General features: G+C 39.8%; 1 protein-coding gene and 1 pseudogene across 10 annotated transcripts in view; both read right to left on the minus strand.

Moving 5' to 3' along the window:
- ANAPC1 (anaphase promoting complex subunit 1) overlaps positions 1 to 22,605 on the minus strand; it is a 143,749-nt gene that overhangs the window by 49,849 nt on the left and 71,295 nt on the right. For 7 of the 10 annotated variants that reach the window (XR_003437693.1, XM_027129032.1, XM_027129033.1 and 4 more), the window contains 12 exons: positions 20,602 to 20,678; positions 19,964 to 20,054; positions 19,816 to 19,869; positions 18,747 to 18,940; positions 14,597 to 14,683; positions 11,171 to 11,288; positions 10,177 to 10,254; positions 9,747 to 9,814; positions 8,598 to 8,736; positions 6,530 to 6,616; positions 5,193 to 5,288; positions 3,371 to 3,569 (listed from right to left, as the gene is read on the minus strand). Coding sequence is in view for 9 of the 10 variants with exons in the window: in XM_027129032.1 (XP_026984833.1) it covers positions 3,371 to 3,569; positions 5,193 to 5,288; positions 6,530 to 6,616; positions 8,598 to 8,736; positions 9,747 to 9,814; positions 10,177 to 10,254; positions 11,171 to 11,288; positions 14,597 to 14,683; positions 18,747 to 18,940; positions 19,816 to 19,869; positions 19,964 to 20,054; positions 20,602 to 20,678 (1,288 nt within the window). In the remaining variant the exon portion in view is untranslated. The other 3 variants (XM_027129034.1, XM_027129039.1, XM_027129040.1) reach the window with 3 other exon arrangements.
- On the minus strand, positions 11,297 to 13,943 carry LOC113632109 (proline-rich protein 14 pseudogene; annotated as a pseudogene).

Here is a 22,605-nt window from a genome sequence, read left to right on the forward strand (position 1 = left end):
GTTGCGGTACGCGGGCCTCTCACTGTTGTGGCCTCTCCCGTTGCGGAGCACAGGCTCCGGACGCGCAGGCTCAGCGGCCATGGCTCAAGGGCCCAGCCGCTCCACGGCATGTGGGATCTTCCTGGACCGGGGCACAAATCCGTGTCCCCTGCATCGGCAGGCGGACTCCCAACCACTGCGCCACCAGGAAAGCCCTTGCCTACTGGCTTTTTGTTTCACCGATTTTCTCTACACTTTTTCTGCTTCCAATTTCACTGATTTCAGCTCTTATATCCTTGCTTTGGGTTTATTTTGCTTTTCTTTTTCTAATTTCTCAAAGAACTTAGATTAGTAATTTGAGACTTTCCTACTGTAAGCATTTAGCACTATAAATTTCCCACTTTAGCAGGAAGACTTACACTACAAAATTTACTCTAAACCTATAGTAGTTAGGGAAGCGTAGTACTGGCATAAAGACAGACATACAGATCAATCGTACAGAATTGAGTCCAGAAATAGACTCACACTTATACAGTCCACTGATTTTCAACAAAGGCTCCAGAGCAATTCAATGAGAAGGAAAAGTCTTTTGCATAAGTGGTCCTGGAACAACTAGATATCCATATTTAAAGCTGAGAAAAAAGAAAACTCCCAGCTCACACCAGGCATAAAGTAGGAGAACATATCTGCAAAACATATCTGACAGAGCTTGCAGCCAGAATATGTTAAAAACCCCTACAACTCAACACTCAAGACAGCCAATTTTAAAAATGGGTAAAGGTTTGAAAAGACACTTTGCAAAGGGTATATGAATAACTAACACATGCAAAAATAATTAACATGATGAGTCATCACGGAAATGCAAATTAAAACTACAATGAAACACCACTACATATTCAGTAGACTGTCTAAAACTACAGACTAACAATGTCAAAATCTGCACTGCATCCCACTGCTGGCAGGAATGTAAAATGGCACAATTTGGAAAATAACTGAGCATGTCAATGGGTGAATGTACAGATGATATAAGAATGGCAGAATGTTGATACTATTGAAGCTGGGTAATGGGATTTATTATACTATTATGTTTATTTTGCATTATGCTTTAAATTTTCCATAATAAAATATAAAAGTAAATAAAACTTTTTAAGTTCTTCAACTTTAAACCCATTTTCTTTGTTCAATTAAAATCCATTTGAGGAGATAAATCACAAAACATGTACACAATATGATCAATCTGCTCCATTTCCAGACTTCATGGCTATAGTTTGGGTTACTAGTGAGCCACCTTAAAAGTCCATATATTCATCTGTGATTTCACTGAGACACAAATATGAATGACAGTTTCCAGTGCTGTCACACGGCCTCTGCATCGGCATTTAATTTATTGTTCTCCGCCCCAAAGCTAATAGTATCTGTGAGGGGAGACCACATACTTAAGAGGCTTTTTTTTTTTTTGCGGTGCGCGGGCCTCTCACTGTTGTGGCCTCTCCCGTTGCGGAGCAGAGGCTCCGGACGCGCAGGCTCAGTGGCCATGGCTCACGGGTGCAGCCGCTCCGCGGCATCTGGGATCTTCCCGGACCAGGGCACGAACCCGTGTCCCCTGCATCGGCAGGTAGACTCTCAACCACGGCGCCACCAGGGAAGCCCAAGAGATTTTTTAAGTGATAGTTCTTTTTAAATAAAAAAATAAATACACATTTTTGGCAATCAGAGTGGCAAGTCAAAGCTGGTGAAGGTTACTTACAACGCTGTAACCCACCACCACCAAATGCCCTAAACAGCAGTGAGGAGAAAGCAATTCAGGGCACTGTTTTAGAGAACGCTCTAGTCACTGCCAAAGCTTCATCACATTATATGAAACATGCAAATCAGAGAATCTGCAAAGGTTTAAGGACTTATTTCTTATCAACAGCAAGGGTCTGCTATGGGTGATCAAACACTAAATTGAAGTAAAAAAGAACATCAACACCTATAAAATAACATATATTTTTCTCCCAAACATTAGAACAAAACGATTATCATATTTTTAGAAATTGTGAAACTGCACGAGCTTTCAAATCCCAAGAAGAAATACCAGAGCACATGCAGGTGTTAAACATAAACACTGGGAGTTTGAAATTGCTGTTTTCCATATATATCACTCACAATCTGGTTTACAGTTAAATCTTTTCGGAATTTTTTTTTAAAGAAACAAATAGCGTATTCATATCGGAGGAGAGATGGGTGCAGATGGGAAATAGGGAGGCAAGGGTCCCCCTCATGTTTGCCAAAAACCACTTCCCCACCCGCCTCCACCCTCACCTCCCTCCTCTGGGGAGGGGCCCTGGCAGGCTCCCCGCTTCTAGTGGGTCTCCCTCTTCCTCCTCCCCTGCACCTCCAGTGCCTGGGCAGAGCCCACCCCGGCTCTAAAGCCGGGTGAAGACAGGCTCAAACTAACGTTCTTCCCCCTTCCTCCACCTCCCCCTCACTCCCATCTCTTGTCTAACTAAAATACAGAAAAAGCAAGAGCAGCTGGGACCTGGGAGCATCAGTCACCCAGGGGCTGGGGCAGGGCAGGCAGCGGAGCCTCAGCCAGGTGTAGTGGAACACGCAGATAGCTTTAAACATAATTATATTCGAATTCCTGGGTTCTACCAGTTACTAACAACTTTACAGAATTAGGAACTGTTCCTACTGATACCACTAGAGTTAGTATTTACTCAAAGCAAGTTGCTGTCAGATACATACTGGAAGCATTAGAACTGAAAAGAATAAAAAGATCAAGGGGTTAACTATTAAAAATCAATTTCAGGCATATATTACACATCAAACAGCTTTCCATATATCAAAAGGCCCCATCACTCGCCTCCCACGATTACTTCTACACTGTCAGGAGTAATTTCACAGTCTCCCTGCAATCACAAGGCAGTGCTTCCGCTGACAGAAAGCCAGTTACATATGCCCCAGGTCCTCACTGACTGACTCACAGAACTGGTAAAAGAAGCATTCACTCTAAGTCCACATCAAGTTTTCAGTGTACACAAGGTAAAGGCAGAAAAAAGGGCCTCAGGTAGGTGACAGGCCACACCCCTAAGAAACAGAAGAGAGAGGCACTGGAAAGGAACATGATCTGACGTTAGAAAAGATAAAACAAGTTCCTAAGTGTCAAGTGGTATTTAAAATGCTACGTGTACATTCTCCCCGTGGCTTATAAAGCAGAGTTAAATGTATTTGTTAAAGAAGTTAAGGTAGACAATCAATGTAATGCATCTAACTGGAAACTACATCTATAGCCATTCGGGATTGTACTCAGACTTATCTTGCTTTCCAATGGAAAAAAAAGGTCAAAACAGAAACACCTGAGTCCCAGTGTAGCTTAAAAACACAAAGGGCGCAATGCTGTTATTACCTTGTAGCCACTGGTCCAGAGTATTATCAATAGTGCATTTGACAACAGGGAGGAATTCCGAGTTCATAAAGAGCCCTCGCTTAGGGTGGTTCTGCAGCCGCTCCTGATGGCTTCTGGAGCTGAAAAACTCTAACACCAACTTTATCTGCCAAAGTTCAGATGTCTCGGACATTTCTCTTCTTCCCAGTCTTCTTACAGCCTTGCAGAGAAAAGAGAAACAACAATCTACTTAATGCAAGAGTAAAGATGCAACTGTCACTTCCTCAGAGTTGTATACTAGAGTATTTTTTAAATGTGCCTCATAAGATCAATAAAGGGCAGAGGGGAACCCATTCTGGGTTTTGCTGCAGTCTGCCCCACAGAGGAGCCCCCTACTGGGTTTACATACATGGCCCACTCTCTTCAAAATGAACATGAACAGCTTTCAGGTGAAAAAACAGCAAAGGCAAATGAGCTCATTCTTGGCTCAATGGCTCTGAAAAATGAAGACCAATAGGTCTACAGCCAGTCACCTCTGGTAAACCCAGGTTGGGTACAATGACATGGCCAGGATCAGGCCAGGGATTCCAGGGGTCAGAAGGCAAAAGTATTATTGATAGTGCTGTTCTTGGGACCCATCTGCAAAGTCACCAAGGCTGCAACCAGAAGGGATGTTCTTCTCTAGATACACACCCACAACTGCAAGGGGTGAAGAAGGTTCAGAGTGTAAAAAGAGAACACACTCTCAGCCAGCAACTAAAAAATGCAACTCATTACTTGGCTGTTGTATAGAGAGATACTGTGAGAAGCAGTACCAGTGTGGACATCATGTATTCATACTTATCAACCAAAAAGGTGGATACCTGACAATAATGGCATTCTAGGCCTACTCGGTTACACTGGAACTGGCCTTTTAATTAAGATTGTTACTTAACACAGGTTTTGGGGAATTATCTCCTGTGTTTTCCTACTCAGTTTTTCAGTAGAGATTATTTTTCCATTAGAGATTACTTCCTTTGACTTTAGACACTGAGTCCCAAATTCTCATCTGTGAACTCATTATATCACAGTCACTCGAAGGGCTGTTTAAAACTACAGATCCTGGACTTCATCTCAGAAATTCTGATTCAGTAACTATGGAATAGGACTCGAGGATCTGAATTGTTAAGATTTCCCAGATAAATTTTAGCCAAGTTAGAAAACTACTGGCTTAGTTTAACTGCAAATTTGAGTCTGAAAGATATGACACTATTTAAAAAGCCATATTTATTACTAATAATCTAAAGTGAATAAATTAGTCCGATCCTTTAGCAAAGAAGCTGTTGAGCATTATCTTCTGCATTACCCCTTTTAGGCTCTTTTAAAACAACAATAAGACGAAAGAAATTTAAAAATGAACTCCAGCTCCCTAAATCCCCACATGCTGATGCTGTAACCTCTGCGAGCTTAATTACGCAGGTGTAACTGCACACTACTGCTATCATCAGGGCACCGTTTGTTCACTTACTGCTCACTTGCATAATCTTTTCCACGAAGAGGCTTTATCAGGAGGAAGGCAAGAGACATGAGGATGCTAGGGGAGAAAGGAAGGGAACGTGCTCTTCCTCTACTTGTCAGAGGAAGAGGCCAGAAGAGGCGAACCCCTGGAGTAACCCCACTTGTCATCATAAACTCTAAGCTGTACAGAGCTTTCAACTTTGATAGGGATTCCTTTTTTAAAATTCTAAAAGCAAATGAGAAACTAAAGAGATGGATATAGAGAGAATCTTACCTCACTGTTCGTATGTTATGTGAAGTACAAGATAAATCTCATCAGAATTGGAATAGGTTTTTTGAACCATACCTGATCCATTGCTATGTATGCAGGTAACATCTCCGGGGTCTCCTGGGTCACACATTCATATAGCACTGAAGAAAAGAGATCCAGAATTTCCTGTTTCTGTGGAAAGTCAGAATCTTTTTGTAGCACATCAATGTATATTCCAAAATCAATTCAAAAAACAACTGTAAAGCAATTACTATGGCCCATTCTTAAGTTCTGCAGTGAATGATATAAAAGGGCAAAACAGCTAGGTCTTTATAAAATCAAAGTGCATGCAATATTAAACACCAATGAAATATAACCAAAATTAAGTCCCATGGGACAGTTAAGGCTGTAAGTGCTGTGGATGAGAGGAGTGAACCACGCTGGGTAAAATGAGCAGGCCGGACATCACAGAGCTATGTCTTGGGTTGGGCTGGCAAGAACAGGATCCAGAAAGGGCGCCCAGGATCCACCACACCAAGATGCAGTAGAAACACTGAGCAGAACAGGTTAGGGGGCGCCTGCACAGCAAGTCCAGCTGGGGTTAGGGGCAGGCGTGGGCTTTCACCAGAGACCTGTGGTCTTGAGTGCAGGTCCCAGCCCTCACTGGCTGTGTGATCTTGGGCATGTGACATCTCTCAGTGGCAGTATCCCCATCTGTAAACCCACAACAATAAAGTACCTACCCTCTGGGTCAGAATTAAAGGAAAAACTTACAAAGAGTACTGAGCAGAGTGCCCAATATACAGTGAAAATTCAGTAAGTAAGTGGCAGGAAGGTTATATCACTTAACTTTCAAAGCAACAAGGTAAGGTAGGTTCTATTATAACCCCACTTTTAGAAATAAGGAAACTACATCTCAAAGAGGTTGAAAAATTTTCCCAAGGCTATATACACTTGCAGGTAATAGGCCATCAATCCTGGATCATCTAATTCCTACATCCAGTCCTTGCCACCTGAAATGATGGATTAAATCAAAGATCTACCAGCAAGTACCCTTTGAATCATTAAGAGAATGGTTTTATGACCAACAAAAAGAAGGGTTACAAAACAAATAGAAAACAAAATTAATAAAATTATGTAAAAACAAGAGAAGGGTAGTAAACATTGAAAACATGAATTAGTACAAGAATGGACATAAAGTATCACCTATCAAAACTAATGTCTTAGGAATTTTAAGTTGTTTTCTTCTATCAAGGTAGGAAGTTACTGAATTTAATAGGTTTAGACTATGAAAAATCTATACTTGCCAAACAAAAATCATCCAATGTGCCTGAGGCATGTTATCAATATCAAAGCTACATACGGATATTTTAGGTTTTTTTGGTGGTCCACAGATAGAAACAACAAAGTCTAGCAAACCACATAATATATACCTGACCCATGTTCACAGTTGGTTTGCAGAAATATTCGGCAAATGACAGAAGTGCTGGATCAGAAGTGAATGCTGAAATCGTTTCAGGCTAAAAAATAAACAAACAAGCATAAGTGAGATAATAAAGATTTTTTTCATTACTACTCAAACTGTAATGCATGCACCTATAACCTACCTTATTTTTTTCACACAGTGTTCCCAAAAAACCCAAGGTAAAACTTGCTAGAGCTTCGTCAACCTGTTCTGCTGAGACGTTTTAAGAAACTTTTTTTTTTTTTTTTTTTTTGGGGTGGCCGGGCCTTTTTTTTTTTTTCCCTTCTTGTTTTGCACAGGCTCCAGACGTGCAGGCTCAGCGGCCATGGCTCACGGGCCCAGCCGCTCCGCAGCATGTGGGATCTTCCCATACCGGGGCACGAACCCGTGTCCCCTGCATCGGCAGGCGGACTCTCAACCACGGCGCCACCAGGGAAGCCCTTAAGAAACTTTTTGCACAAGCTACCGTGAGCTACTGATTTATCAAAACAGGTGCTTCTTACACAACTCACCCAAAAAAGGCTTTCCCTCTCCTTCCTTAACGAACTGAAAGGCAAACTAGAAACTAGAATTGTTAATGAAAAGGTAAGGAAAAAAGATTATCACTCTAATAAGCCACTCAAAAAAAGACAAATGCTGTCATAAGGTCATTAGAGTCATCAAAGTCAGAGACAGAGAAAGCAGAATGGTGGTTGCCAGGGGCTGGGCAGAGGGCGAATGGGGAGTTAGTGTTAACGGGGACAGACCTGCAGTTTTGCAAAATGAAAAGAGTCATGGAGATGGATGGTGGGAGTGGCAGCACAACATTATGAATGTACTTAGTACCAATGAACTATACACTTAAAAGGTTTAAGCCACTATATTTTTTTATGTTATGTGTGCTTTACCACAATAAAAAAACTGGAAGGAAGGGTGAGGAGGACTGTCACTCAAGTTTCAAGACTGAAAATGGAATATGAAGGTATTACCACTTTCCACCGAGAGTCAGTTTACTTCTGAACTCCCAGCAGGCAGGAAATGGAGGTGTCTTTTAAATTTTATAAATTTGCCCCATTCAAACTCAAGTCTAAACTTATCTGTTTTCTTTATAAATTGGATTAGGATCTTTGAGATGGGCCCTAGTTTATAAATCAAAGCAACAGTGCTAATTCAAGTTAAACTTTGCCCAAAAATCCTTCAAAAGTATTTCACAGGGACTTCCCTGGCAGTCCAGTGGCTAAGACTTCGCCTTCCAATGCAGGGGGTGTGGGTTCAATCCCTGGTCAGGGAGCTAAGATCCCACACGCCTCCTGGCCAAGAAACCAAAACATAAAACAGAAGCAATATTGTAACAAATTCAATAAAGACTTAAAAAAATGGTCCACACCAAAATAATCTTTAAAAAAAAAGTATTTCATAGAGAACGTATTGAATACTGACAAACAAAATTCACTGATGTCAACTATATCTATTTATTCCCTGGAAACTATTATAAAGGCTCAGTCATAAGAACTAATAAGTGCTACCTTGCAAAAATCTTTTATTTGGGCCATGTCTTAAGTACATCTTAATGGACTTGAGGATTAATTATTAAGCTAAATTTTTTTTAGTGTTAAGATATATTCTGACTGTCCCTGACACTAAATGTAAATCATCCTTAGAGTCCTGGCAGATGGCCCATATTTTATAATGGTTGTCACAGAAAACAGCCAACAGGCCCAAGGTCATTCATCCTTTATAATATGCAATGATTAGAGAGAGCAGATCTACCTAAACGGTACCATAAATGTTATCATAGAAGTACATGCTTTGGGTGGACTAGTGGGATTTGAACCTATTCCCTTTCATCATTTAATTTTGGGGGGGGGGGGTTTAAATTGAGATATAATTGACATATAACAGTTTATTAGTTTCAGGTGTGCAACATAATGATTCCATATATGTATATACTGAGAAATGATCACCACAATAAATCTAGGTAACATCCATCATCACACCAAGTTATAAATATTTTTTTCTTGAGATGAGAATATCCTTCAGTTTTTACCAATTACTACCTTGAAAGCCCGAGCTTCAGAGTTCCTGTTAGCAACAGTCTGGGCCAACAGACTTTGCCACCCCATTGGATCTTCCTTGTACGAGAGCTGACCCGCTCTGAGCTTAACATATAAAACCCCGTCCTTGGAAAGAATTGACCTGAGAGAAAACAAGAATGAATTTAATATGAGGTATTACTGGCAGTTGTTGGCTGGGAATGCAGTGTTTCCCAACAACAGTATTGAGAAATAAGTGAAGTCTTAAACAAGACTTCGCATGAGGTGAAGTCTTCACACTTTCCACTAAGATATATGATTATTTACTGTGTCTAAACTCAATCAGTCCCTACAACAAAGTCATAATCAGGTTCTGCTTTTCTCTGCCATCTAGATTCATGGGACCTGGTAAATAAGTCATTCTGACTATTGGCTCAAGTGTGGACTTCAAAGGAGATATTTTATCTAACATGTCTTCATACTCCCTTAAATATCTACTGATTGGTTTATAGCAAAAAGAAAAGGATGCTGCAAATCTCAGACAGAACAATACAGAAAACAGCTACTATATAGATAGTCTGGGAGAAACAGAAATGAGGACTGTACTTTAAAAATTGTTACAAGCTTGTTAAACTTTCTGGGAATTTAAAGACTTAATTTACACACTAACTGAAGTGTAAAATTATTAACACTCTCTGTTCTTCAAAGTAATTACTTGCATATGACTATTTCCGCCCAAAAGTAATCTACCATAACCTCAATTTTATGAGAGCAATAAAACAAGAGAATGGTAAAGAGATGCAACAGAAGATGTGGTCTGACGAACACCAACTGTTACAAAGTTCCCTTTGTAGACATATGTAAATCAGCCTCATTTTCTTAAACTAAATCTTTCATTATTGCTCCAAAAGACAATTCCACTACTGTCCCAATTTAAGTCACTTCAAGTTTCTCAATGAATTAATATAAATAGGATTTGACTTCTAAATTAAAAATTTTACTTTCTAATACAAACTGTTTCAAAGATACAGACCACTTTATTCAACACTACATATTGTCCTGGGTGATATTAAAGGGTGACAAGGAGCATTCTACATAATAATCTATAATTTATATCTTCCCATATATTTCTATTCCCTTCACAGACACATCTGAGAAATTCTATATACTTACTTCAAGTGTTGGGTTCCCTTGCTTAAATCTATGAGCAGTTCCCAGTATCGTGGGCCTTTAACTTTAATCTGCCAAGATAAATGTAAGCAGTCAATCCAATGCTGGGAAAGTGCTAGTTTGATAAAATGAAACCCATGCTTCTCAGAGGAAATAAAAATAAAATGGGCTAGAAAGAGATACTGAGAGGTTAACAAGCCCCATTTCCAGACGGACATGTAAGTGAATCATGTTCTCAGGCCATCTCGGCCATCAGTAAAGAGCCCCCAGTAAAGACCTTCTCTATTCCTCAGGACTATTCCTCCTGCGCTGCTTTCCCATTTCTTATAAAACACTGAGAAAGCACAGGCTTTTATTTATTTATCTTTAAATGCTATGCTGTTCCGGCTGAATTCACCCCTTGGATAAATCTCCCTATTCACATCCTGCTTACCTGCTTTAAAAGGTGGAGTTCTGGAAGAAGGGTAGGAGCCATCAGTTCTTCTTTGGTTTGTTCATACCACTGAGTGCCCTTTACAAATGTAAAGGAAGAGTCACAGCTCACCATACAGTCAGGGAGAAGTACAAAAAGAACATCACTCTACACTTCCCCTTCCCTGCAGTTTGTAGGCAGACTGTCAAACGGCACAAAATCCTGATACCCAAGTCTGGCAGGGCTACTGTCTACAATCCTTTGCAGAGCCAGCACCACTTTCCAGCCCTCCGAGCCCCGCACTTCACCTGCCAGCAGTACTGAAGCTCTGCACTTGCGAGGCCCCTGGGTTTCTGCATGTTGTCTCCTCTGCTGGAAACGTGCCCAGTTTAGCTGGCAAATCTCAGCCCAGACACCGTGTCTACTATGACGGCCTTCCAACCCCCAGAGATGCTGGATGGGAGCACGTCTCCGCTCCCCCTGCATCCCACACAAACCTCCAATTATCACAATTTCCTTAAGGAGAATGACTATGTCATTTCAACTTTGTACCCCAGAGCCTAGCACAGTTTTGATATTCGGAAGGTACCTAACAATTTTCTGAAGGAAGGATACGTGACTTGTAATCTGTCTGTACATCTAAATCAAAGATCTCTCATCACATACACAACCTTGGGCTTTAAAGCACTCTGCTAACAAATCTAAGAATCATTCTAATAGAATCCGTTTTTTAGAACACCGCTATCAGCTGCGTAAAGTTAACAAGGACATTTTCAAACTACAAGCTCTAAAGATAAAAGAGCAGTTGATGGTCTCTAAAATATTACACCCATAGACTGCAAATGAGCCTGAATGGACTGGCAGAATGTACAAGAACTTTGGAAGCTTCAATTTTTACATGAGTTCAACTCACTATTGTCATCTTTTAAAGGACACCACTTTCAAAATATTTTGATTTGCAAAGATGGATGAGTGGCAATAAAATTACAAATCAACAACAGGGGGAGAGAGTTACCTTATAGGTCACTTCTAAGAGGGCATAGCAGGGCGTGTTTGTGTCCACATCCACGGGCACAAGAAGTCTCGGTTCTGCAGCCAGCACATACAGGTGCCGGAGAGCCTGGAGGTGATACCTGCTCAGAGAAAACACAGAAAGGTGGTAAAAAAAAACAGGTGACGGCACATGAGCTCTACAATCTGCTGTGGTCTACGGGTTAAACCAAGTCAGAGCCAAGTGATACCTTCTCAGGACAGCAATCCTAAAGGAAGATGATGAGGTTCAATTAAAAAGTAATGGAGAAAAGATGTTAAAAAAAAAAAAATGGAGAAATTCTCTTTAAAAAATTAGACACATAACTCTTGACCCAAGAATTTTTTGAGTCTTCACAGTTAAGAGGTTTTATAGGGAAGTAAAAATTATCTAGACATGAAAATATTTAGTAATTAATTGATCACTTATAATGTTAGTTTTCAAATCCTTTTCTGCTCAACACAGGCATCTCCTTTTACCTTCTATGGGATCTACTTCTTTCTTGCTTTTTTTTTCTTAAGGTTTGGTAGGGAAAAGGGGGAAAGAAAGGATGACAGTTTTCCTCAGACAGCAAAGCTCTTCTACATATACATCCCTATACACAAATACATACACACACACCCAGAACACAGTACACCAAAAATTAATGGGTGACATTAATGGGTAACATTTTTCTTGCTGTGTGTGTGCTTTTCTGAGTTTTCAAAAAAAGTTTTTTTTAACTTTAAAATTTATATTTTAGAATTTAAACACATACAAAGCTATTACATTTTAAGATCCCATAAAAGGATAAAACAAGCCTTCAAATTTACTTTTCTTTTAGTTGTATCAATTCCCTCCCTCTTCCCATGCAAATCTACCCACTCCTATAAATCTACCAGAAACAAAATCAATCAAGGCCAGAAAAAATCGATACATATCAGTTACATAAAGGTTCCTGTGCTTATCACCAAATTGCTTTGTTTAAAATAGCTGATACTCTGACCAGCAACATGTGAGGGCAGCTCTCCCTTGTACCCTAACCAATAGCTGACTTCAACAACTCAAAAAACCCTTCCCTGAACTGACAAATGATAGACCACCTGTCCGAGTTTTATTAACTTAACAACAATATTCTCATGCACCACCTATCACTAAATTATGGACTTCAGATGAGGCTACTTTTATAAACAGCTACCTTTCTGTCATTACTGCCTCTGCCTTACGCTGTAGTTTTACACAACGGCTCACTGCTACAAGGAGTGCTCCCCCTCTTGAACCTTCTCTGGGCAGATCACTGGGGGTGCCTTCAGTTGAGCTCGTGGAGCACCTTGGATGTCACTGGGATATAAGGAGCTATTTTCTTCCCTTCCTCCACAGAGATTGGCTAGGCCTGAAACTCATAGGGAAACGGAAGTGTTGGTGGTTCTTTCTGCAAGCCTTTCCCAAGGTCCTGGTCTTGGGGTCTGAAAGCACCTGGTCTTCTGAGGCCCTTGGCTCCTTCCTCTTGAGCTCAACTTGGGTTCTGCAGGTTCAAAGAAGGAAAAAGTGGACGCAGTAGACAAGCAAGATGTGATGAGGGAAGGAGACCTCCACCCACTCCAAGAGGGAAGACCACTTTCCAGAGTCAGGGCCAAGGGGCTGGTGGGGCTCAGGCCATCTCTCCACCACCCACAGTGCGCCGCCGAGGCCGTGGCCGGCTTAGGTGGGGTGGGCCAGGGGGTCCCGACCAGGGCAGGAGTGGCACCGGCCCAGAGAGGGCTTAGGGAGAGGTGCTGGGGGATTCTGGTCTTGAGCCCGCCACTGGCAGATAGGGGGCCGGGGACCGATAGATGCAGTGCCCTCAGCAGCCCCGGACTGCTCAGCCTCTGACATGACAATCTTCAACTACAACTTCATGGGGGGTGATGAGGGCGGGGGGCTTTGCTGGGCGTGAGGAAGATGTCAGCAAAGCCCTCCTGCTTGGAATGAACGGAATCGAAGGCGGGGCCAAGGCCCAGGGACTGAGGCAGGGGCGTAAAACGCCGGATGGCGGCGGGGTCGATGAGGGCTCCAGAAGAGGATCTGGGGCTGGTGGTGGGCTCTCCGGAGGGTTTGCAGACAGGGCAGATGGCTGGAATGAGGGTTCCAGGTCCCTCTGGCTTTGGCTGGTGGACCCAGCTCTTCTTGCTGGGACGATGAAGCAGGGAGTCTCACTGGCAAAGCCCTCTGCTGGGGGTCTGGAGCTGGCAATGTCCTCTAGCATCACCACCCGCGTGGGTTGGGGGGCCTGGTCCACCTTTTGTGAAGGGCCCTCCTCTGGGCCAGGCGTTGTCCTTGATCGCCGCCTCAGGGTGGAAGAGGGCCGACGGACACGGCTCAAGGGCTCTCGGCATAAGTGCAGTGGGTCGGGAGGCCTGGCCTGTGGGGACCACGTGGCCTGCCTGCGTGGTGAGGCAGGTGGTTGGCTGCGGACAGAATCCTGACGTCTGCTGCGGTGCCGTGGGCTGGAGATCTCCTCTTGGGGCACCCGGGGCACCCTGTGGGCTGCCACGACATCTTCCAGGACCATGGCCAGGACCTGCCGAGAGGGTTTTTCCAAGGGCAAAGGGGCCCCAAGGGGCTGCAGATTCGGCTGTTTTGGGCTCCTGGCTTCCCATAATGCTCGAGCCAGGGGTTGGCGGATAGACAAAATGGGGTCTATCCATATAATGGGATATTATTTGGCCATAAAGGAAAGAATTATTTTTTCTTTTCTTTTTTTTTTGCCATGCTGCGCAGCTTGCAGGATCTTAGTTCCTCAACCAGGGACTGAACCCGAGCCCCAGCAGTGAAAGCACTAAGTCCTAACCACTAGACTGCCAAGGAATCCCCCCTTTTTTTAAACATATCGAAAACTTTAACATATGCAGAGCTTTTGTATTATCAGACTGCTTCTACATGTTTGAGGTTCTACTGCTTACTTCCACTTCTAAATTGTCTAATTCTTTGCTGCATTTTGCTTGTCTGTCCCTTCTTTGTCAATTATATAAAACTTCTCAGCATTCATGTAAAAGAGAGAAAAAACAGAATTCATATAGACATTGCCGCTAAATCAGACAAATTCCTCTCTTGGAACTAAACAATTTTGCCAAAACATATTCATCTTCTCTTAGCTGCTCTCTTTTGCATGATGAGTTTTTCCCTAAAGATAACCCTGGCCTACTTCTGGGTTTAGAGCAGTCCTGTTGCCTGGAGAATGGGAGAAGACTGATCAGTCATCAGATGCCCAAAGTTCTCTTCTGGTTTAATATTTTGTGAGAGAAACTTTTTAAAAGATTTACCCAGGGAGATAACTAAGTTGAAGAACAGAATAAAGCTAATTTGGAAACAAATCCATGGAGCCAAAACACAATCAATTTACTCCCTTAGAGAACTTAAGGAAGATCACGTGAGGAAAATCACTAGACTCACCGGTTGTCAGTGCTGTGAGCTGGGAAGTGCGGGTAAAGGGCACAGAGGAGAGCGGCAATGGAAGAGTTCGATGTGCTCAAAGAGTACCTGCAAAACAAATTCGGGAGGGACAGACGCTGTTAATCATACTGTGCAAACTTTCATGGCATTCTCGAGAATCAGGAAATTCAGGTAGTGTGGCAATGCACGCTGATAAAGCTAACCCTTGATCAATACAAATGCGTCAACGCTGTGAACACCTGACTTTACAGTCAGTCCTTGAGGCACTCCAACACCATCTACTATTTAAAGCAGGAGTGACTATTCACAAATATTAAATTGTAAAACTTGAATTAGTGAGCAAAGTTTTAACCTAAAAGAGAACAGTAGTGAGGACCATGAGTGCAATTCTAGAGATTACAGATATTGAAAAAGTCAAGTGTAAAGTATGCTACCTTCTCCAGTTTTATATATACCTATTTATAGAAATATGCACCTTACTTCTAAACATACAAGGTTTCTTTACTGGGTATCTCAAACATTTTTTTCCTTTCTGTAAAGCATAAGCATTTCCTTAGAATGCTAGACTAAATAAAACAGGCAAAAGCTACCACTAAAAATTTACAGTGAATGGATAAACAACTATTCCTTGAAAAACAGTTTTTTTTCTTATCGATATGACAAACTTATTTTACAAAGGCCACATACTCTTAGTAAAGTAAAATCTTTTGAAATTTTCGTCCAATTATTTTACTGTTGCTTGAATTCAGCATGGCCAACGGGCAGATTTGTCTAAAGTTTTAGCTTTTCTTACAAATATTTTGAAATAAATATGGTTCAGAACATCACATAAAACCACTGTTGTCACTATTCTATATACATATATCTTTTATTATACATATACACATACACACATCCCCAAATCTCTTTCCTTATCTTTTTTAATAATTAGGGTATCAAGTAAGAATTTAGCATTTATCATACACACATATATTTAATGAAGAAGAGATTTCAAAATTTAAATATGGAAATATATCTATGTTGACATGTGCATTTCCACTTTACCATTCTGATAAAACCAAAATCCAAAGATAAACATTAGATATTAATGTTAGAAATGTTGAGATTAAGCATAAGGGTGTAACTATGCTACGAGAAATGTAAATGTTGTTACAGAGTACACATAAGCATTCAAAGATTAAAAAAGTCACTAGAAAAGCAGCAGCAGAATGGGAGAAAATCTACTCAGTATGAAAGAAGAACAAGTAGGGTCATGCAATGTGTGATGACAAAAGATGAGATTGAATAAAGATAAAATAAATGCAGGGGCTTACTTTGAAAGGAGATAAATTTTCAAATATCATAAAATAAGAATTTTCATAATATTTTCTTAACCACTCTTAATTTTAAACAATTGAAGAAACTTCTACAAAACCTGTCAAAAGGGAATGAATGCACACCTTTCTAATAATCTTTACTTTCTGTACTTCTGAAACGGTGAGTTCCAATGTTTTAACTCAGTCTTAAGAGTGTAAAATAAACCTACTGACTTATAGGAAGTATGTCAGTTGTCCAAGGTCACATACTAAATAAATGAAAGGATACACCATACCCACAGATTGAGAGACTCAATGTTATAACAGATTTCAATTCCTCCAAACCAGTGGATAGACTCAATGCAACTCCGATCAATATTCTATCATGTTATTTAGTGTGGAAAAATCAAAAACAAATTCCATTATTTATATGAAATGCAAAGAGCCAAGAACAGAAAAACACATTTTTGAAGAAGAAATCTCAGTTTGGAGGATTTACTCTAACTGGATATCAAAACTTATTACAAAACTACAATACTTAAGACAAGTGTGGTACTGTGCAAGTACAGAAAAACAGACAATTGAACATAACAGCCCAGAAATAAACATATGTATATGGACAATTAATTTATAACAAAAGTGGTACTACAGAATAGTACAGAAAGGATAAACTTTTTGATACCTGTAAGGTGTCAACTGGGGAAAAAAACACAGAAAAATCAGTTCCAGGTCAACTTTAAATCCAAATGTGAATGGAAAAGCTAAAAAACTACTAGAAGATAAATAAGCAAATATCTTCATTTCTGGTGGATAAGAATATATTTCATCAGAAGGACAAAGAAGTACAAACCATAAAAGAAAAATATTAATAATTCTGTTCGTCAAAAGACAACATTAAGAGAGTTAAAAGGCAAGCCACAGAGTAGAAGATAACTACAACATACAAAACTGACAAAGGTCTTGGGATCATAATGATAAGCTAATATGGAATAGTCATATCAAAAGAAACAGAAAGTAGGGACTTCCCTAGTGGCACAGTGGTTAAGAATCCGCCTGCCAATATAGGGGACACAGGTTCGAGCCCTGGTCTGGGGAGATCCCACATGCCGCGGAGCAACTAAGCTCATGTGCCACAACTACTAAGCCTGCGCTCTAGAGTCCGTGAGCCACAACTAGTGAGCCCACATGCCGCAGCTACTGAAGCCTGTGTGCCTAGAGCCCGTGCTCCACAGCAAGAGAAGCCACCTCAGCGAGAAGCCCGCGCACCGCAACTGAAGAGTAGCCCCCGCTCGCCGCAACTAGAGAAAGCCCGTGTGCGCAGCAACGAAAACCCAACACAGCCAAAAATGAATGAATGAATTAATTAATTTTTTAAAAAAGAAACAGAAAGTAGAACAGTGGTTGCCAGGGGGTGGGGGAAGGGGAAATGAAGTGTAGCTGTTTAAAGGGTATAGAGTTTCAGTTTTGAAAAATGAAAAAGTTTTGGAGATTGGTTGCACAACAATGTGAATATATCTAATACTACTGAACTGTACATTTAAAAATGGTTAAGATGGGAAATTTTATGTTATGTATATTATACCACAAATAAAAATTTTTAAATGAATAAACCAATATGAAAATGGGTAGCAAGAGATTTGGACATCACAAGAGGAGACTTTTCAGTTGGCCATTAAAGATATAAAAAGGTGCCAAATACCATTATTCAGGAAAATGGAAATTAAAACCTCAATGAGATACTACTACGTGCCAGCTAAAATTAGGAAGGCTAACAATAACAAGTGTTGACAGGATGGGGAGCAACTGGAACTTCATATGATGCTGATGAGTATATAAAATGGTAAAACCACTCTGGCGTACTGATGGCATTATTTACTGAAATAGAACATACATATATACCCTATGACCCAGTTCTACTCATAGATCTATACATAACAAAATCAAAAACATGTACAAGAACATTCATAACAGTCCCAAACTAGAAAACAAACATATCCATCACTAACAGAATAAATTAGTAACTGTGGTATAACCATACAGTTCAATTCAACAGCACTGAAACATGAATAAACCAATGCTACACGCAACATGGATGAATCTCAAACATAATGTTGAGCAAAAGAAATAAAGCACAAAAGGATACATAGTATATGATTTCATCTGAATTTCAAAAACAGGCAAAACCAGTCAAAGGTGTTAGAAAGCTACGTAGCGGTTATCTTTGGGCAGAAGTAAAGTAACAGTGAATTGGGAGGGACAGAGCAGGGTTGGAGATGGGTTGTCTCGGTTACATCTTGATCTACATAATATCGAACAGATTTTCATACTGTAGGTAGTTCATTGAGTCATGCTCCTATGATTTGCACACTTTTCTGTGTATGGATTTTTATTCAAAACAGATCATTAAAAGCCAAAGAAGTCTTATAAAGGGATGAGGTGGTCAGGAATGATAGATGCTGGAAAGAGAACAAGAAAGTTGAAAACTAAGGCAATCTCATAGGATTTGGTAACTGAAAGTGTTCATGACCATTATGAGAAAGCAATTTAGTAGAAGAGTAAAGTCATTAATGAGTGGGAACAAGAGGTGATGCAATGAAGTACTGAGTACAGACTCTTCTGAGAAATGCAATGATGCCAAGTGTGTTAGAGAGAGGATGGTAACTCTACTAAGTGGGGCATAAATTGGTGGTTAAACTATGAAAAAGCCCTTTTTAAGTGTAATAATGCCCTGAGATACGCTAATAGCTAGTCAGAATTGAAAATTTTCATGCATCTTCAAAATCAAAATAAGTCACTCTTTGAGATCTTGCTCATGAGATCTCTTCACTGAGGAAAAAATATATATATTCATTTACCTTCCTCCTCCCAAAAACAGAAGTCCAAGGGCCATGTGATGGGCTAAGTGGAAACCATAGTTCATTTCACCACCTGTTTTCATGTGCAAGAAGCGACAAAGCTGCAAAACCTTCAGGTTCCCCGAGCCAGCCATCACCATGGCGAGAGACAGCAGCACCACACTCAGGCAAGTCTCCAGGTTGTAAGGACCTGTCTGGAGACGCAGAAGATGACATACTATAACCGCTGTGCTACCTTTTCTTTATTATCAAAACTAAAGCAGCCAGCATTAGACTACAAATGTTCACAACTTTAAAAAATCTGAAAAAACAAATATTTTCCCTGATTATGAAATTTAAGTTCCATGTCGAAAATTCAGAAAATAAAGTATCAAAAGGAAATAACAATCACTTGGAATACTAACAGCTGTAAACATTTTGGCTTTCTTTTTCTCCAAATCTTTCCCTGTATCTATTTTGCTTTTAATGAAACTGAGATATTACTGTACACAGTATTTTTAAGCTTTTTAATCTATTTTATTATGAGCAATCTTCACTCATAAAAAATTCTTACAGAACATGATTTTGATAGCTCCTCTATATAACAGTGTAGATACACCACAGTCCATTTTTTGACTGGTTTTAGATATTTTGATGTTTCCAATTTTCTAATATAAATAATGTTGATTAAATGTGTTGCTGCTTTTTTAACCAAGAAATAAAATCTTGCAGTCTTACTATCATCAGAGCAGCAATCCTCAAAACAACTGCATTTTTACTAAGTACTAATTTTTTCAAAAAGCAGTTACCATGATTCAGTACTGAGCATGGCACAAGGTATGACAATCCATGAAGGTTATGGCTTTTCTTATTTATTTTCTTGTCACAAGAATTAGATACCTTCAAGCATAGTCACATTCTCACCTAATATCCCAGAACTAAAATACAAAGATAAGCCAAAGCTTCAAATCTCCCATTCTAAATTCAAAAACTGTGCATATATTTGGCAACACATAAGTAATCGAATTATCAGTGAATTTTCTTCAAATTTAATTTTATTCCCAAGGAAAATCATCATAAAAAGACTTACTACAGAAGCATTAGGTGCGGACAAATAAGTCATAAAATCTTTTGCAAATTTATGCTGGAAAAACAAAAGAAAAAAATTAAGGTTAAAAGAAGCATACTAAGACTCTGTAAAAAAGAAAACAGAACAAGTAAACGAAGATACTTCTTACCAAACAGTTAAATGCTGATAAGTTTTCTGAGCCAGCAAATCGAAAACCCAGAGACAAACAAGCTCCTGCAATTATGTAGACATGTGCCTGCCTGAAAACAGATCACAAGAAATTTAAATACTGTCCTTGTCTTGCTTTAAAATTCATTATTACTATTATTTGGGGATACAAATAATAAATATTCCTGTTCTCTAAATTATCAATAGTTTATATTCTTCTGGGAATGCTCAACTGTGCCTCTACTCAATCAACTGGACAGATTTCCGTCCGGTTTTCTTCAGTGGAAGCACCATGCGGCTCTTGCTGATAAAGTCGGCCTCTTGCCTGCACTGTTTCATATGCAGCAAAAGAAGATAATTTTTAACAATCACTGCCAATTTTTTTTAATGGAAAGGATAAAAGAGGAATATGTACAAGTTAAAACTCAGACACCGTTTTTTGAGGGTAAGAACTCTATACTGCAGAGAGCCAAACGAAAAACAAACTTGTGAACATCTGGTAAATAATGGTTAGAAACATGGGGGATTCAGAATAATTACTCAAATCAAGGACAGTATTACTCCTACACAGTATATTCCAATTCATTTATCTGACAGATGCTAGAGTAGCTGATTTGTACTACATGTTTTAGGACTTACGACAAAGTTTCCAAATTCAAATCCTCTGAACACGGCAATTCGATTTCACTGAGAGAGATACTATTTTCTCTTATAATCTGTCAAGACAGAAGGCAAGAATACTTGGACATTAACATTCAAGTTACAAGTATTTAATAATTTGAAGAGTAACATATTGCTTATGGCTATATTTATATAAAATAAGCTTTACCAAACCATCTCATTCAAAGGCATATATTTTAATCACATTGAATGCAATCCAATTTCAAATCTAAGATGGGCCAAATAACTGAATAGGACTGAACGAATATAAACTGGAGGACTTAAGTATATTCTGAATCAATAACAGAGTAATAATGTTTCGTGCAAGTGAACTGAAATGCAGAGATGATGGCCACAGAGCAGAGCTGGGGCAGGAGTGAGGGGAAGCAGCAAGGAAAGTGGAAAAAAGCAGTTGCAGAGAACTCTAACCAGAGACATATATTTCTTACTCATGAACATTTCTAGTATTAAGCCTACCTACCTACCTAACCTACCTCTGGTGAGGTTAGTCACCAGATTAATTACCCAAGCTAAACTAAACTGTCAATATGTGAATCTGTAACTATTGTTTAGAAACACATCCCTTTCCTTTTAGTATAAGTGTGAACAAGAATTTATTTTTTAAAAAATATAGACAATATCTAACTTTAACAACCAAGAACTGATTTGATTCTCTTCACTTAAATACAAATAAAAAAGATAAAGCTATATATTCTCTAAACTTATGAATGCAAGTACATAGATATAAAACTCTGAAGATTTATTCCTATAATTCTTCTTAGAAGACTGTTCAGGGGAGTAATATTTCAGGATGGTTTCCATAATAAATCAATAAGTATTCACAAGTCGCTTATGATACAATCTTCCTATATACTGAATATCACCAGATCAAAAAACTTGAAATACCTTGTCTCTTTGATAATCTCAGTGAGGTAAGCAACTATGTTGGCTGTGTAATATAGGCTGATAACTACTTCCATTTTTCTTCCTTCCTCTTGTCTTTATTTTCAATTTTGGATGTATTTACTCAGAAATTGAGCGACATTCTGAAAAACTGATATAACTCCAAAGTGAGTAATTAATATATTCATGGATAACCTGATTATAACATTCATATAAATTAGCAATATCATACAGGAATGGAATATTTCTATTTTGACAGCAGACATTTACAAGCTCCTTTTTGTCTTCAGAAGAGCATATAGCCTGGAGCTTGAAGGCCTAAGTTCTAATCCCAGCAGGGCCACACACTAGCCCTAGGACCACATCCGTAAAAATGAGCAAAAATAGACTTCCCACCTTCTAGGTGTCTCTGAGAATTAGAGGACTTAACCGACTCAAAGCTCTGAAAATTAATGCTTGGCACATATGCTTTGCAAGTGTTAGCTCCATTATTATCACTATTATAGATCTGCACCATTGCTATCACAAGACCACACTTGATCATAACCACTTTAAAACATCACTAAAAACTTGGGTTATAAATAACTGTGGGGGGACTTCCCTGGTGGCAGAGTGGTTAAGAATCCGCCTGCCAATGCAGGGGACACGGGTTCGAGCCCTGGTCCAGGAAGATCCCACATGCCGCGGAGCAACTAAGCCCATGCGCCACAACTACTGAGCCTGCGTGCCACAACTACTGAAGCCTGTGAGCCTAGACCCGTGCTCCACCACAAGAGAAGCCACAGCAATGAGAAGCCTGCGCACTGCAACGAGAAGGGGCAGGTAGGGAGGGTGGGAGGGAAACACAAGAGGGAGGAGATATGGGGATGTATGTATATGTATAGCTGATTCACTTTGTTACACGGCAGAAACTAACACACCATTGTAAAGCAATTCTACTCCAATAAAGATGTTAAAAAAAAAAAAATGAGCCCCCCACTCGCTGCAACTAGAGAAAGCCCATGCGCAGCAATGAAGACCCAATGCAGCCAAAAAACTTTTTTTAATAAATAAATAAATAAATTTATATATAAAAGAAGA

Source organism: Aethalodelphis obliquidens, unplaced genomic scaffold, assembly GCF_003676395.1.
Source record: "Aethalodelphis obliquidens isolate GAN/ISIS:26980383/991018 unplaced genomic scaffold, ASM367639v1 scaffold35, whole genome shotgun sequence".
Taxonomy (NCBI): domain Eukaryota; kingdom Metazoa; phylum Chordata; class Mammalia; order Artiodactyla; family Delphinidae; genus Aethalodelphis; species Aethalodelphis obliquidens.